This window comes from Eurytemora carolleeae, unplaced genomic scaffold (genome assembly GCF_000591075.1).
Source record: "Eurytemora carolleeae unplaced genomic scaffold, Eaff_2.0 scaffold239, whole genome shotgun sequence".
Classification (NCBI taxonomy): domain Eukaryota; kingdom Metazoa; phylum Arthropoda; class Copepoda; order Calanoida; family Temoridae; genus Eurytemora; species Eurytemora carolleeae.
The window spans coordinates 324829-342113 of NW_019397018.1; the positions used below are offsets into that span (position 1 = coordinate 324829).

The 17285-nt window shown below is 32.3% G+C and overlaps 1 protein-coding gene across 2 annotated transcripts in view; it reads right to left on the reverse strand.

The window, feature by feature from the left end:
• The window catches only part of LOC111711156 (hemicentin-2), a 14651-nt gene extending 6478 nt beyond the window's left edge, over positions 1-8173 (reverse strand). For both annotated transcript variants that reach the window (XM_023485426.1, XM_023485427.1), the window contains exons 1-4: positions 7959-8173; positions 6697-6991; positions 4319-4423; positions 1520-1756 (exon numbers count right to left, since the gene is read on the reverse strand). In XM_023485426.1, coding sequence (XP_023341194.1) covers positions 1520-1756; positions 4319-4423; positions 6697-6991; positions 7959-8015 — 694 coding nt within the window. In that variant the 5' untranslated portion in view covers positions 8016-8173. The remainder of the gene's footprint in view (positions 1-1519; positions 1757-4318; positions 4424-6696; positions 6992-7958) is intronic.
• Positions 8174-17285: the final 9112 nt, after the last annotated feature.

Consider the following 17285-nt stretch of genomic DNA (forward strand, 5'->3'; position numbering starts at 1 on the left):
TCTGCCCGTCCTAATCATCATTTCATCCCCTCCCTATTTCAAATGTTAATTACATGTTAGTTTAAGTTGTTTAAAGTATATTCACCCCTGCAATGAATATTTTAAGGTTCCCCGCTAGGGAATTAAATATTTGAAACCCAAGAATATAAATTCACAAATATTTAATGATAAACATTCACAAAAAGAGAAACGATGAAATTAGGACGAAATGGGAGTTAGGAAGGAAATGGATACAGTATAGTACAACTGAAGGAAATGGATACAGTACAGTACAATTGAAAAATGAGGGAATGAATGGAAACAACAGAAAAAATTATGGAAGGAATGGATACAGCTGGAAAATTATGGAAGGAATGAATACAACAGAATATGAGGGAAGGAATAAATACAACTGGAAAATGAGGGAAGGAATGGATACAACAGAATATGAGGGAAGGAATAAATACAACTGGAAAATGAGGGAAGGAATGGATACAACAGAAAATGAGGGAAGGAATAAATACAACTGGAAAATGAGGGAAGGACTAGATACAACAGAATATGAGGGAAGGAATAAATGCAACTGGAAAATGAGGGAAGGACTAGATACAAAAGAATATGAGGGAAGGAATGGATACAAAAGAATATGAGGGAAGGAATGGATACAACAGAATATGAGGAAAGGAATGGATACAACAGAATATGAGGAAAGGAATGGATACAACAGAATATGAGGAAAGGAATGGATACAACAGAAGGAATATGAGGGGAATGAAAGGATACAACTGGAATATGAGGGAAGGAAACGATATAACAGAATATGTTCCAAAAAAATATAAAAGTAATTCTGACAGTTTTTGAGATTTAAAACTAAAGTCTTTGAATTTTTATCATTTAGAGACGCGCGCTGGTAAGAAAGTATCCAAGTACCTAATGCCGAAAGTCGAACTTAATACATTTATTCAAACTTAAGAGCAGTTTTTACTCAACTTAAATACAAAATATGAAATTTAAGTTCAATCACAGCTTATAAACTCCAGACTCTATAACATTTGCTGGGCATTTAATAACAAGAGATTAACTTGACAATCAAAGAAAGACTGATATATAGATCTCTTAAAAATAAAAAAAATGTTCACTAGAGGACTTTAAACCAGATGAAAAATAAAGAATAGTATAACAGTAAAATCTAAAATAAAGAAAAGTATAAAACTGAGACGGATTAATGAAAAGAGAGGAAAAATCTATCTGTCTGTCTATCTGTCTGTCTGTCTGTCTGTCTGTCTTGGTGTCTGTCTGTCTGTCTGTCTGTCCGTCTGTCTTGGTGTCTGTCTGTCTGTCTGTCTGTCTTGGTGTCTGTCTGTCTGTCTGTCTATCTATCTATCTATCTATCTATCTATCTATCTATCTATCTATCTATCTATCTATCTATCTATCTATCTATCTATCTATCTATCTATCTATCTATCTATCTATCTATCTATCTATTTATCTATCTATCTATCTATCTATCTATCTATCTATCTATGATAATACTTACAATGAATATCTAGAACGGCCTCTCCTTTCATTGTCTCCTGGTTGACCAGCGCTTCGTGCCTGACCTCGCACCTCACCTCTGCTCCGTGGTCCTCCCTGGAGACTGGGATCCTTACCCTGGAGACGAGAAGGCTAGTCTCTCCCTCCTTCTCCGCCCCCTCCTCCAAGACCTCCCCCCTCCCCTCCCACACCTTAGACCCAAAGTACCAGACCAGCTGAGGAGCTGGATTCCCTCCTTCTGAAAAAAGAAAAATAATATTATAAATTTTAATTAAAAATTAAAAATTGCAAAAAGCTGCGGACTCAAAATATGAGAAGTAAAATATGAACTTTAAAAACAATTACATTTTGTTCCACCTATTTTTGAAAAATGTGCAAAGGCACTGAGTTTTTGCCACAAACTTTTATTTTCTAATCTTTGGAACCGTATGCTGTAGACCTTTGATCTTTCAAATCATGAATTATGGTAGATCAAATAATCATAGTTTGAAATATCAAAGGTTAACATCTTTAGATAGGAGAAATATAGGGATTAGACTTTTTGAGTTTGTGGCAAAAACTCAGTTCCTTTGTATTGGAAAATGTGCAAATTTGTATTGGAAAATGTGCAAATTTGTATTGGAAAAGTGCCATTTTTTTGAAAAATGTACCACCTAGCTGAAAAAACGTACCACATATTTTTTGCAAAATGTACAATCTATTTCTAAAAATGTACCATATATTTCTAAAAATGTACCATCTTTTTCTAAAAATGTACCATCTATTTCTAAAAATGTACCATATATTTCTAAAAATGTACCATCTTTTTCTAAAAATGTACCATCTATTTCTAAAAATGTACCATATATTTCTAAAAATGTACCATCTTTTTCTAAAAATGTACCATCTATTTCTAAAAATGTACCATATATTTCTAAAAATGTACCATCTTTTTCTAAAAATGTACCATCTATTTCTAAAAATGTACCATCTATTTCTAAAAATGTACCATCTATTTCTAAAAATGTACCATCTATTTCTAAAAATGTACCATCTTTTTCTAAAAATGTACCATCTATTTCAAAAAATGTACCATCTTTTTCTGAAAATGTACCATCTATTTCTAAAAAATTGAAACAAGTGGTTTTAAAGTTTATAATGACATTTGTTAACTTTACCCCTCATACCATGTTATATCTATTGTGTAAACTTTGAAAAGATTTTTCAGATTTTGGAATTCTGTTTAGTTCTTCAGAACAGTTTGATCAGTTCCTTACAACCTCAGCACTTTAACCCCCCCCCCCGTTCTTACAAAGTTCCATCCCTCTATTTCTAGTAATCCCCTCCTTCACTTTTATCCTCCCTCCCTTCCTAATTAGTTGAAATTGGTCTGTGGTGAAACAAACAAGAGAAAGAAACCAATCAGTCCCAACTATCTACACAAAATGTTAATCAGCTACATTTACTTTAGAAATATGAATCAGGAATACCACTTCAGTCCTAGTTTTATTCGGATAAAAGAAGCAATAAAAAAAGACGGAAGTAAGTTCCAATATCGAGTTTTTATTAAAAAATATTTTAGACCTGATAATTTATAAATATAATTTCCGAGAATAAAAGACTAAATTTCCCCTGTAAATAGGTTCAGATAATAAATGGTAAAATTCTTAAATAAATGATCCTCGCAAGATTTTCTTTCATCGGTTTTCGATATCCGCTGAATTAAGCGAGATTTTTTCTTCAACTTGGTAACAAGGAAAGTCTTTCAGGAACTAGCCAACCGTCTACTATAGAACCAACCACAACAACAACCGTCTACTATAGAAAGAACCACAATACAACCTGAAAAATCTAGTTTTGGTACAATTCTAAACCATTTAGTTGAAATTGTGGTTATACTGAGCAAGGAGATATCAGAAGCAAGAAGAGAAGGAGATAAAAAACCAGCTTAGAAAATGTGAGGACGACCTAGATTAATCATAACAGCGTCAATTAAAAGGAAACCTCATCCTCTCCTGTCAAAAACCAAAACCTGGCAGTCCATCCATCATCAAAAGTGATGAACAGCTGGGTAGCAGCTCCATTTCTGCTCATTGCATAGAGCTAGTAAAACAGAAATTAAACAACCAATTAAAACAACCTACTCTGGTTAGGCGGGTCCAAACTACATAGTAAATTGTGATTTTTTTATTTGTATTATCTCGTGCTTTGTAGTTGAATAAAAATATGAAATATGAAATATGAACCACAACAACAACCGTCTACTATAGAACCAACCACAACAACAACCGTCTACTATAGAAACAACCACAACAACAACCATCTACTATAGAACCAACCACAACAACAACCGTCTACTATAGAACCAACCACAACAACAACCGTCTACTACAGAACCAACCATAATAACAACCGTCTACCATAGAACCAACGATAATAACAACCGTCTACTGTAGAACCAAACACAACAACTGTCTTCTAAAGATCCAACCACAACAGCAACCGTCTACTGTAGAACCAACCACAACAAATGTCTTCTAAAGAACCAACCACAACAGCAACCGTCTACTGTAGAACCAACCACAATAGCAACCGTCTACTGTAGAACCAACCACAACAGCAACCGTCTACTGTATAACCAACCACAACAGCAACCGTCTACTGTAGAACCAACCGGCCACAACGACACAACGACCGCCTACAACAATAATATAAGATAACATGTAACATGAAATAAGATAAAATAACAATTAAAATGTAATTTTATGAGGATTACAAAATTGATTCTTTTATTTTTTCATTAATATTATTTGTTTGTTACCTGCCACACATTCGACCTCTAGTTCCTCTCCGGCAGCAGCCACCAGGTCACCTTGGACACCGGTCATCTCACCGGGCACACGCAGGTAGACGCGGGCAGGGGCAACTAGGAGATAGATAGATAGATTGATAGATAGATAGATAGATAGATAGATAGATAGATAGATAGATAGATAGATAGATAGATAGATAGATAGATAGATAGTGAGATAGATATATAGATAGATAGATAGATATACAATAAAATAATTTTCCCCAAAAAATGCTAATTTTTGTCCAGCTGTTTTTTTCAATTCCCTTGTTAAGGCAAATGTTATCAATATGCTGAATTGTTTATCCGTGAAAAATATTGTTTTGACAGGATATTAACCCTCTTTTATATATCAAGCTACTAAGAACTTTTTGTTAAGAAATGTAAAGTATACTTGAATGTAAAGAAGTCCCTAAACAGCTTAGCTCAAGTGAAGAGAACAGGGTGAACAAAAAAAAAACGATAGAACAGGGTGTTCCATTAAAAATTACAAATTAAAGAATCGACTGACAGACTGTCTTTAAACCTTGATAACTACCCTATTTGAAAATGAATTGATCACTTGACTAAAACTATGAATTTCTTATCCCAATATCTTTGCAATTTGATTGTCTAATCTTTAATTTTTTCATAGTTTGAAATATCAAAATTAACAAATTTTGGATAAGATAATATTGAATAGATAGATAGATATTAAGAGAAGGAGAATGTTGGATATGTAGATAGATATTTAGAGAAGGAGCATGTTGGATAGATAGATATTTAGAGAAAGATAGATAGATAAAGAATGCCTTTTGTGTATTTAATAATCTATTGGATGGTTGAATATCAAGTGTATACTTCAACATAAGAAAATATTTACTCCATCCTTTATATTCATTAATTCACTAGTTTAGAACCATACTATAATATGAAACCTTTATATTCATTAATTCACTAGTTTAGAACCATACAATAATATTCATCCTTTATATTCATTAATTCACTAGTTTAGAACCATACAATAATATTCATCCTTTATATTCATTAATTCACTAGTTTAGAACCATACAGTAATATTCATCCTTTATATTCATTTATTCACTAGTTTAGACCCATACAGTAATATTCATCCTTAAAATTCATTAATTCACTAGTTTAGAACCATACAATAATATTCATCCTTTATATTCATTAACTTACTTGTTTAGACCCATACAGTAATATTCATTCTTTATATTTATTAACTCACTAGTTTAGAACCATACAATAATATTCATCCTTTATATTCATTAATTCACTAGTTTAGACCCATACAGTAATATTCTTCCTTTATATTCATTTATTCACTAGTTTAGAACCATACAATGATATTCATGCTTTATATTTATTTATTCACTAGTTTGGAACCATACAATGATATTCATCCTTTATATTCCTTTATTCACTAGTTCAGAACCATACAATGATTTTCATCCTTTCTATTCATTTACTCGCTAGTTTAGAACCATACAATAATCTTCATCCTTTATATTCATTAATTCGCTAGTTTAGAACCATACAATAATATTCATCCTTTATATTCATTAATTCACTAGTTTAGACCCATACAGTAATATTCTTCCTTTATATTAATTTATTCACTAGTTTAGACCCATACAATGATATTCATCCTTTATATTCATTTATTCACTAGTTTAGATTCATACAATGATATTCATCCTTTATATTCATTTATTCACTAGTTCAGAACCATACAATGATATTCATCCTTTTTATTTATTTATTCACTATTTTAGAACCCATACAATAATATTCATCCTTCATATTCATTAATTCACTAGTTTAGACCCATACAATAATATTCATCCTTTATATTCATTAATTCACTAGTTTAGACCCATACAATAATATTCATCCTTTATATTCATTAATTCACTAGTTTAGAAACATACAATGATATTCATCCTTAATATTCATTTATTCACTAGTTCAGAACCATACAATGATATTCATCCTTTTTATTTATTTATTTACTAGTTCAGAACCACACAATAATATTCATCCTTTTTATTCATTAATTCACTAGTTTAGAACCTTACAATTATATTTATCCTTTATATTCATTTATTCACCAGTTTAGAACCATACAATTATATTCATCATTTATATTCATTAATTCACCAGTTTAGAACCATACAATGATATTCATCCTTTATATTCATTTATTCGCCAATTTAGAACCATACAATGACATTCCTTATACAGAGAGTTTTCAGAAACATCTTAAAATCAAAAAGGGGATGAACATGGCTTACATTCTCTTCCTTCTATTAATTACTTCATCTTTAACTTTATGAATATTTTACCTCTTACAACTAGTTTAGCTGGGTTCGAGATGAGTGTATCCCTCTCGTGGAAGCTTGAGGCTGTAACCTGGCACACCCAGTCTCCATTATCATACTGGAGCTCTGCGGCTAGGACACGGAGTGAACAGTCCCCTTCCTCTCTATTCCCTGCCCACTCAATCTTCCCCTTGTACATCCCGACAGGTTGGGAGTTCCTCTCCCACCTACACTCCCCCTTCTTGTTGGATACCCTGCACCCTAGGACAGTTTCTCCTCCGGGGTTCACCTCCGTGTATCCAGGTTGCTCCAACCAATCCTACAATAATTTATCCTGTTTAAACAATGAAATAAATTAAAAGAATAAATGTTCGTCTTTGTTTAAGTATAGAATATTAAATTTTCTGGAGTAAGGCTTCAAAGTGTCAATGAAAAAGACCATTCGGCAACAAATTGAATGGGGTATAGGATAAATCATGATTAGACTATAACGATGAGTTTTATCTGATGTTTCTGTAGAGTAAATAGCGTCTTCAATTAAAGTAACTTAACTCCCGCCTCAAACTCTAATATTCTAATCCTTTTATATATCTTCGCAACCAGATGGTGTCGCAACCGATAGTGTAAACTTCCGATATCTTAAACTATGACTCTTTGATCCAACACAATTCATTGATTGAAATATAGGTTGACGATATTAGGTTGCAAAGACATAATGATTTGAAAATTAGAGTTTGAGAAGAGTAATAAGCTTCTTTGACCTTTATCAAGGCTTTATAACTATTTTTGTTAAGCCTATTCAGGACAAATCAATATTCATTTGCCAAAAAAATGAAGTTTCTTATTTGGATATGAATCAGTTTTATTTAGATAAAGAATTAGATCTTGTATACACCATACCTAGTTACAATTCTGTCCTAGGAAGAATTAATTAATTTCCAAACAATTTTTCATATAATATTTTAGGTCCACCTTTATAGATAATAATGGCTAATCATCCTCAATACTAAACCTATTTCATAGACAATACACGAGTTTAAGTCAATCTATAAGCATTTGTTTTTGCCCGAACCCATTAAGTTTTTTAACCCCGCTTTTCAGACCACTTAATTGAAGTTTGGTCAAGACTTTGCAAAAATGAGTTTGTTTAAATCAATTTTAAATAAGTAAAGTTTATAATAGATAATTGAGTTCAGTGAATCCACTATTATAATTAATCATAATTATATCATTAATCAATAATCGCTCATTAATTTTTTAGGTTCAATATTATTTATTTAAATTACCTGTAATCCATTGCTAAGAAGAATTTGAAGAAGAAAAATACAAAAAAATTTCTCCATCGTGAGTTTTCAAACTTTTTGTAGAATTTTATGAATTTTTCATTTTCACTAAATGTTTAAAAGTTTTAATAAGTTTTGTCTTTCTTATTCTAAAACTTTCTTTCTGGGAAGCAAGATTTAATTCTTATTTTTATCCACTCTAAGATGAACTAGATGAACTATAAACGGGGAGAAGGAACTTTAACTATATCTTGGTTGCTCTATGTACTCTCCGTCCTGATATTGGATGGTTACTACGGATTGGGGTGTCTCCAACTCTCTAAACCGTGTCTTGAGCAGTGTCGGGTCGAGCAGAGAGAAGTGTCGTCTTGAGTAGTTTCAACGGGAAACGAGCAGAGCTAGGCCGCCTGGAGAACCCGAGCCGGTCCGGCACAAATTCACAAATACGTTGGGGAAAATCCGCGAAGTTGTAGGTGCGGCGCTCTTGGGGCGAGGGAGGGTGGGGGTAAATGCGCGGGAAACGGGGAGATGGTTAAATTATGATATAGAAGATAATAATTTCCGTTTTGGTAGATGAAGATATCTAATCCAAACCAACCTCGAACCAACCCCACACAAACTTTCTAGTTGCGTGATTGCAGCTAAATCTTGCATCCCCCGACTTCCTATTTTGCCCTATCCTGGTCCCTTCCACCCAAAATTTGTAAAATTGCTCGAATATTCACATCCTTTCCCACATTTCTTCACGCCGGACGTATTGGAACTTTTTTGACAAATATTTGAAATTTGGTTCCAGGTCTCAGGTTTCAGGTTATAAATATAAACAAATATACAAATAAACAACATCAAAAATTAACTTTGGATTCAAGGCTTTCCTAAACTTGTACAAAAGATAGATTTAGATATTGTGTACACGTGATTTTTGGAAACCATTGAAAAAAATAGTTAATAGTTAAACATATATAATAAAAGGTTTCTTTTTAAACGGTTTCCCTACCTTTACATACTTCGTAAAAGCTGACACGACAAAATTTTAATCGTTATTGAAAACTATCTAAAAAGAATTTAACTTCATAATAATGTTTCTGTATGTAATGGATCCTATCTATAGTCCTAGGGGGATTTTTATCCTAAATTTAATTAACTAGAAATTCAAGGCGCTTCGCGCCCTTCTTTCTAGCCTTAGAGGGCGCTTCGCGCCCATCTTCTAAATTAATTGTAAACATGTTCTCTTTGTGTACATCGTAAAACTAAACAAAAATAATTCGCGGATTTTCACCAAAAATTTCGCGGATTTTCAAAATTTTAAAAAATTTAATGACGATCGAATTTTGATGGAGACAAATATTTGAAATTTTGATGATTCATAAACCTTCCCTGGGCTCCCTAGATGTCCCACAAAAAATTTGGGCCCGATCGGTTCAGCCGTTTTGACGTTTATTGGATACAAACAAACAAACAGACAAACAAACAGACAGACAAACAAGCCAAATTTATATATAGATTGAAATTTCTTTTTGATCTCTCTATTAAAATTTCAAATCCCCTAAAAGCATTTTAGTTACGGTTCCAAATATATACGGCGTTATGCGGGTCCCAGGAATCAAGGGAACTAAGTCGTACCAGTACAGCTAGATTTTTAGTTGGGGTACACCGTGTCGGTTTTATATCTTATGACGGGTTGACGAATCAAGGTTTTCTTCTAAAAAATCCGCAAGATTTTCCCAAAAACTTTTTGTTAAATCATTGTAAATCGACTGTCGCTAATTCGATCCGAGATTTATTTTGTACCTTTTTAAAATGTTATGGAGAGGTTGCGTGTATTTGAAATTATGAGTTTAATATTGCTCACTGCACAGTTTCTAACTTTTGGTTTGGTTTGTCAGTTTTCTAATTATGATAAGTTTGGTTTACAAGGTCATAACTATTGATTGTTTGGTTCCTAATGTTTACTATTTAGTTTGGTTTGCAAGGTTTTATCTGTTTTGCAAAGTTTCTAATTGTTTAGCTTGGTTAATACAAAGTTTTTCATTATATTTGGTTTGGTTTACAATGTTTCTAATTGTTCTCTTTGGTTTACAAGGTTTTTTCTTTTATTTGGTTTGGTTTACAAGGTTTCTTATTGTTTTGTTTGGTTTACAAGGTTTTTCATTATACTTGGTTTCTAACTATATTTGGTTTGGTTTACAGGGTTTCTTATTATAATTGATTTAGTTTACAATGTTTCTTGTTATATTTGGTTTGGTTCACAAGGTTTCTAATCATATTTGGTTTGGTTTACAGGGTTTCTAATTATTTAATTTGGCTTACGAGGTTTCTAATTATATTTGGTTTGGTTTACAGGGGTTTTGATTATATTTGGTTTGGTTTACAAGGTTTCTAATTATGTTTGGTTTGTTTTACAAGTTTTCTTATTATATTTGGTTTGGTTTATAGGGATTCATACATTAAACTTACATGGTCTCATCTAGTAAATATTAATGTTATACCGCCCTTTTCTCACAACCTTAAACCCTGCTGTATATATATTGTAGATCGATTAAGATAAATAAAATGATAGATAAGATAAATAGATGGTTAGATAGATAGATAGATAAATAAATAGATAGATAGATAGATAGATGGATAGATAGATAGATAGATAGATAGATAGATAGATAGATAGATAGATAGATAGATAGATAGATAGATAGATAGATAGATAGATAGATAGATAGACAGATAGATAGACAGATAGATAGATAGATAGATAGATAGATAGATAGATAGATAGATAGATAGATAGATAGATAGACAGATAGATAGACAGATAGATAGATTTGAAGGATAAAGGATCTCCTATAAATGAACACGAGGTGGGGATGGGTTGGGATAAAAGATCTAAAGTACCGCTAGACTCTAGAATATATCTAGATATCTATATTCTGTAGATTTTATCAATATTATCACGATTTCCTATTCAGAGTCTAATAGAGTGGTTAGAATATAGGTTTACAGTTGAATAGGGGGTAGCTTTTACACAGATACCGCTGTAAACTTGTATCATTAAATACTTCAAAGTGGGAACAAAACACTTGAAAGAAATTATGTAAGTTTCAAAACAATAGTCGTTCCTATGGTTGAAACAAACCAGCAAGATCAGCTGCTAAAATGTTAGAATCAAGAATCGGAACCCAGCTTTGCCTGGAAACTAAAATATCTCCAATAAAGTCAACTTATTCAACTTAGAACTGTTAACCAAGTTCCAAGCTGAAAGCAAACCGTGGTTATTATCAAACATACATATAAAATATACTCCTAGAATGGCTTATATCTATATATATATATATATATACTCCTAGAACGGCTTATATTTCTATATATATATTCTCCTATATATACTTCTAGAAAGGTTTATTACTCCTATATAGATAGATAGATATATGTTTATCATTAAATTACATAATTATACTTTTTAAACAAACACTTAATTGACCGGATTTGCCTATGAAGTTTTATCTCTGTATATTCCTCCTATGTATACTCCTAGAAAGGTTTATCTCTATATATTCCTCCTAGATATACTCCTAGAAAGGGTTATCTTTATATATTCCTCCTAAATATACTTCTAGAAAGGTTTATCTCTATATATTTCTTCTATATATGCTCCTATAAAGGTTTATCTTTATATATTCCTCCTAAATAAACTCTTAGAAAGGTTTATCTTCATATATTTCACCTGGATATACTCCAAAAAAGGTTTATCTCTATATATTCCTCCTAAATATACTCCTAGAAAGGTTTATCTCCGCGGATCGAATGTAAAGACGGTGTTCATGCCTGTAATGGCTGAACTAGGATTAAACATCTTTATACCTAGAAACCTGGGCTAGGGGCGAGNTATTATAATTAATAACTCGAAATAATAATAATAATAATAGGAACTAAGATTTGTTATTTTTTGTTTTCTAAGAAAATAAAAGTTTGAAAGGTAAATTGTCCTTCAATGCCCCTTTTAGCTGTTATTTCTGTGGACAAGGCAGTTAGATTTAATATAAATATATTTTATCGCTAGAGCTCCCCTATACAATACAGAACACATAAATGTATGTATTAGAAGATTGAACTAAACGTCTTTATTAATGTAATAGTGACCTACATTCTTCTATTTACACTTCTTTCATCCTATTCTTATCCTTCCATTTCACCTTTCTCCTATCTTCTTTCATCCTTTCCTCATCTTTTAACCCTATCCTTCTCCTTTAATTCTATCCTTCTCCTTTAATTCTATCCTTCTCCTTTAATCCTATCCTTCTCCTTTAATTCTATCCTTCTCCTTTAATTCTATCCTTCTCCTTTAATCCTATCCTTCTCCTTTAATTCTATCCTTCTCCTTTAATTCTATCCTTCTCCTTTAATTATATCCTTCTCCTTTCATAATTTCCTTCTCATTACATAATATACAACTCATCTTATCTCTTTTCATCCTATCCTTCTCCTTTCGCCTTATCCTCCTCCTTTTAGTCTATCCTTTTCCTTTCATATTATCCTTCTCTTTTCATCCTATTCTTCTCCATTCATCTTATCTCTTTCATCCTAAACTTTTCCTTATCCTTTCATCGCATCCTACTCCTTTCATTCTTACTCTTTCTGTCCTGTTATCCTTTTTCAATCCTTTATCCTTACTTCCCTATTCTCCTTATCGAATCTGAGTATTCCCTATTACTATTCCCCAGCAATATTCCCCCATCCAACCCCTCCTCTCACCCACAAACTGATTCTGATTTCAAACTCCATTTGGTTTGATTTAAACTTTAATGCATGAAGATTGGAAATCAAATTCATGTCTAGCAATTCTATTCCGTCTACAGGTTCTAGTTTAAAGGAATTCTATTCCGTCTACAGGTTCTAGTTTAAAGGAATTCTATACCGTCTACAGGTTCTGGTTTAAACGAAATTCTATTCCGTCTACAGGTTCTAGTTTTAAGGAATTCTATTCCGTCTACAGGATCTAGTTTAAAGCAATTCTATTCCGTCTAAAGGTTCTAGTTTAAATGAATTCTATACCGTCTACAGGTTCTAGTTTAAAGGAATTCTATTCCGTCAACAGGTTCTAGTTTAACGGAATTCTATACCGTCTACAGGTTCTGTTCTAAAGGAATTCTATTCCGTCTACAGATTCTAGTATAAAGGAATTCCATTCTGTCTACAGGTTTTGGTATAAAGGAATTCTATTCCGTTTAAAGGTTCTAGTATAAAGGAATTCCATTCCGTCTAAAGGTTCTGGTATAAAGGAATTCTATTCCGTCTACAGGTTCTAGTATAAAGGAATTCTATTCCGTCTACAGGTTCTGGTATAAAGGAATTCAATTCCGTCTACGGGTCCTGGTAAAAAAAAATCTATTCCGTCTACGGGTTCTGGTATAAAGGAATTCTATTTCGTCTACAGGCCGGTTCTTCTGTCGAAATATCTAATTTCTCCGTTTCAAGTAAAAATATTTTGAGCCAGTTTATTTTGAAGAATAATCTTGAAATCTTTAATTAATTAATTTAATTAGAAAGAGTATGGAAAAGAGAGGTTAAAAAATAGCATTATGTGTTTATGTTTATATTCATACAATCGTAAATTTTCCAACCATATCTTGGAGTAAAATAAGATTACTTTCCATTCACTGAATATTATATTGTAGTTTTCATCTTTCATTTATGACTACATTAATTCTTTTAACGTTTTGCAGTCTCCCCCTAACCCTGCTAGCAACAACACATCTCTGTGACTCTCTCTCTCCTAGCCTGATGCCAGCTGACCCAGCTGTTGCTATGGCGGGGAGTTTAAAACACAAACAATGAGAATTACACATAAACTCTTGGAGTTGTATAGGGAAGGAGTGGATCTAGGAATGGATATCAAGCTTAACCTGTGGACTAAAGATGGAGAAGAATTTTTCTCATTTTCTAGAGTTTCTCGACCCGTCAACCGGAGAAGGAGAAGAAACAGAGGTGTGATGTCAACTCTGAAGGAAGTGAGACTACCCCAGCAAGAAGTGCAGTCTNTGTCATTGTACCTACTAGGCACACATTGTAGTAGAATAAAACGATGTCTAGTGGGTGAAAACGCAATTAATATCTTCGGAAATGGGACCGAGAACATTTTCGAATATTTTGCCTAATTTTGAAGGTTAAAACGGCATTTTAGAGAAAAAAATTTCATTCGCGGACGACGACCACTCCATTTGTGGGTATTGTTCATACTAGAAGCACTTTTTAACACAAAACAAATATGTTTATTAGGCTAAAAAGCCTAAACACACTTTTTTCAGAGACACCTTGTATTTATTTATCATTTTTGTCAAGTTGTATCTGGTTGTGTGGCTCAAGTACTGAAAACAATACATTTCAAAACTTCCTTTCTCGAATAAATAAAAAATATTTGATTTGAAAAACATCTGTACCCCCAGATATGTATTCAGGGGGGGGGGGCTATGGGGGCTAACCCCCCCCCCTGAACCAGTGAAATCTATTGATTTCAGTGGGGTTTCAGGCCCCAACGGGTGCTGAGCCCGCTCCCTCTGGAAAGAAAAAAATGTAAGCCCCTCCCTGAAATTCCTAAATACACCCATGTGTACCCCTTTACAATATGCATAGTAAATGTTCAAACTGTAAACACTTTTCAAAAAGTAAAACACCGAAAAGATAAAAAAGCCGTATTACGAATATCAAAGAAAATTGGTTTTATAAATTTAACCATTTTCTTTTGACTTTGAAGTTTGAACCCCCAAAAAGAAAGTGTATTGTTCAAAATTGAAAATTACTGAAAAGCGGGGGAAATTTCACCCACATTTCGAAGGCTGAAAATGTAAATTTCTTTAACATTTAGGATAATTTAAGTTTAAAAGAAGATATCAAGTTAATTGGCGCGGAGAGCGCATAAAAACCGCGTAAAAACGCAGTTTTCTAATACGCGTGAGACTCTGCACTCAAAGCGTATAGAGTCTTAAAGAAGAATATAATGGGTTCATTAAATATTTAAATTCCTTTTTCATTAGACAAACCCTGGTATTTTAATACCCTGTAAACTGCGGGCATATGTATTGTATAATTTATATATAATACTTAACGTATAATAGACCAGACAATAGGGATTAAGAAAGCTTTTTGAGCACAAAGATGGTTTACGTTTAAGAAATAACAAAAAAAAACCATTTTACCAATCTAAACCCATTGGATACTTTTAAAGATATTTTAAGGAAAAAAGATATTTTATATTTTAAAAAACCTTTAAGCGTTCAGTTTAAAATAAGACAAAGGATAAGTGTTTTTTAAACACAATTAATGTCAGATCTACACTTCTTCTGAGATTAATGTTCTAGAATAAAGTGTCAGTTTGTGATATAAAACTATGGAGAAGGGGGGGGGACGGAGGTAGCACCCCCTGGCCCCTACACTTTTTTTGCTCAAATTTAAATGTAAAGAATATCCATCCTGGTAACAAGCATATCATGTTGATGAGTGTAAAAACACTGAGTCGGATATCTTCTCATGTGCTTCCTTAGAACAATGTGTAGATTGATTGATTTACCCCCATATATCACAGGAATACAAATACTGACAGCCTCACGCTTTAGTTCCTATATACAATGTATATCTACAGTGTACAACCATGAATTAAATTCGCTCTGTTTATCTAAAGTCGATGAAATCTCGGTTTATCCGTGAAAACACCGATTGACAATCGAGTTTTTTAACCTTCGATTGATCGCTTTTTCAATAAATAGATACATTCTTTTTTTACAAACTAAATCTTAATTCAGTTTATAGTTAAAAACGTCGGAAAATTGTAAATCTATATATAAATTTGGCTTGTAAATCTGTTTGTTTGTCTGTCTGACATCACGTGACCACAGGGAAGGGTTATGAATGATAAAAATTAAACAAAAATGTGTTTTAAAGGTTTTTAATTTGTAAAAAAATTCTAAATTCTTGAAATCCGCGATTTTTTTTTTAAAAATCCGCAAAATTTTTTTCTTCTTTGTTTTAAAATGTAAACAAAAAGAACATGTTCACAATTTAAATAGAAGATGGGCGAAAAGCGCCCTAAAAGCTTAGTAGAGAAAATTTAAATTCAAGACAAAGCTGGGACCCCAAGCTAGTTATTTATATTTTTGTTTTGTTTTATATGTTGTATATGTTATCAGTGGAAGTACCCAGCGTTTTTTTTTTGAATTTTGAAAAAAAATAGAATTTTGTTACTCCCCGGGCACCCATGGGTTTCCTAAAAAAAATTCCGCCCATTTCGGTCCAGCCGTTTGGCCAGCTATAGCTAACATATACATAAATACATAAGCGAAGAGCTTTATTATATATATATAAGAAGATATAGTTGATATTATATTTTTATCTTGGATCGGCACCCAAGGAAAATGGTGTACGAGGTTTCGTGATTTTATGTACCAAGAATACATCCAATAAACAACTTTCAGGTAATATTTTATTTTAGATTTTTTAGCCAAAATGTTTTAGGTGAAAACATATTAAGTATTTCAAATATGAATGATTATTTAGTCACCTTCAAACCTTCGACTACACAATGTCATTAATTTTACAGAGAGTTAAAATATCAGAATTATGGTTGTAGTCATAGTCATAGAAAACCCAATTCCAATGTTAAAATCAAAAAGAATTGAATATATATTAGAGTGGAATTTACTAGAAAAAAGTGTAAAACGGCCATTTTGTTGTAATGTTTCCATACTGCAGGTGTACTTCACATATTTGTGCTATATAACCTTTTGGGCCCTGAAACATCATATTCATTTTATAGAAAATCTGAAATTAATATTGAAAGAAACCCAAATTATGAAATAACTGACCAATAATCATTTTACATAGACTCTATGCCTTTCACTTTACAAACGATGATTTTCCGTTATAACAATAAATCAAATGATGTTTTTAATTCACCTAATTCATTTTCTGAAGTTTATTTAAAAGCTTGAAGAAATTCGAAATTGAAATGGATAGTCTAGGGAACATACTGTATTAATGTACTCTACTGCATATAATTTGTGAACATTTACATGATTTGTACACTTTGATCTCTCTTTCAGGCTGAAAAGGACTGACAAAATTCATACCGAGGGATTTCTAAATTCCACTCTAATATATATTCTATTCTCTTTGGTTATAATTGCAAAAGTATGTACTAAAAATCAGTCGCATTTTTGAAAAAAATTCCGCCAATCTTTTTAGTTGAACACCCTTTTTCTTTGCTCTGTGGGGTTGGGAGTATCAACACCGCCAAATTAGGTTCTAATTTACATAAACTAAATTAGATTTAGTTTATGTTACCAA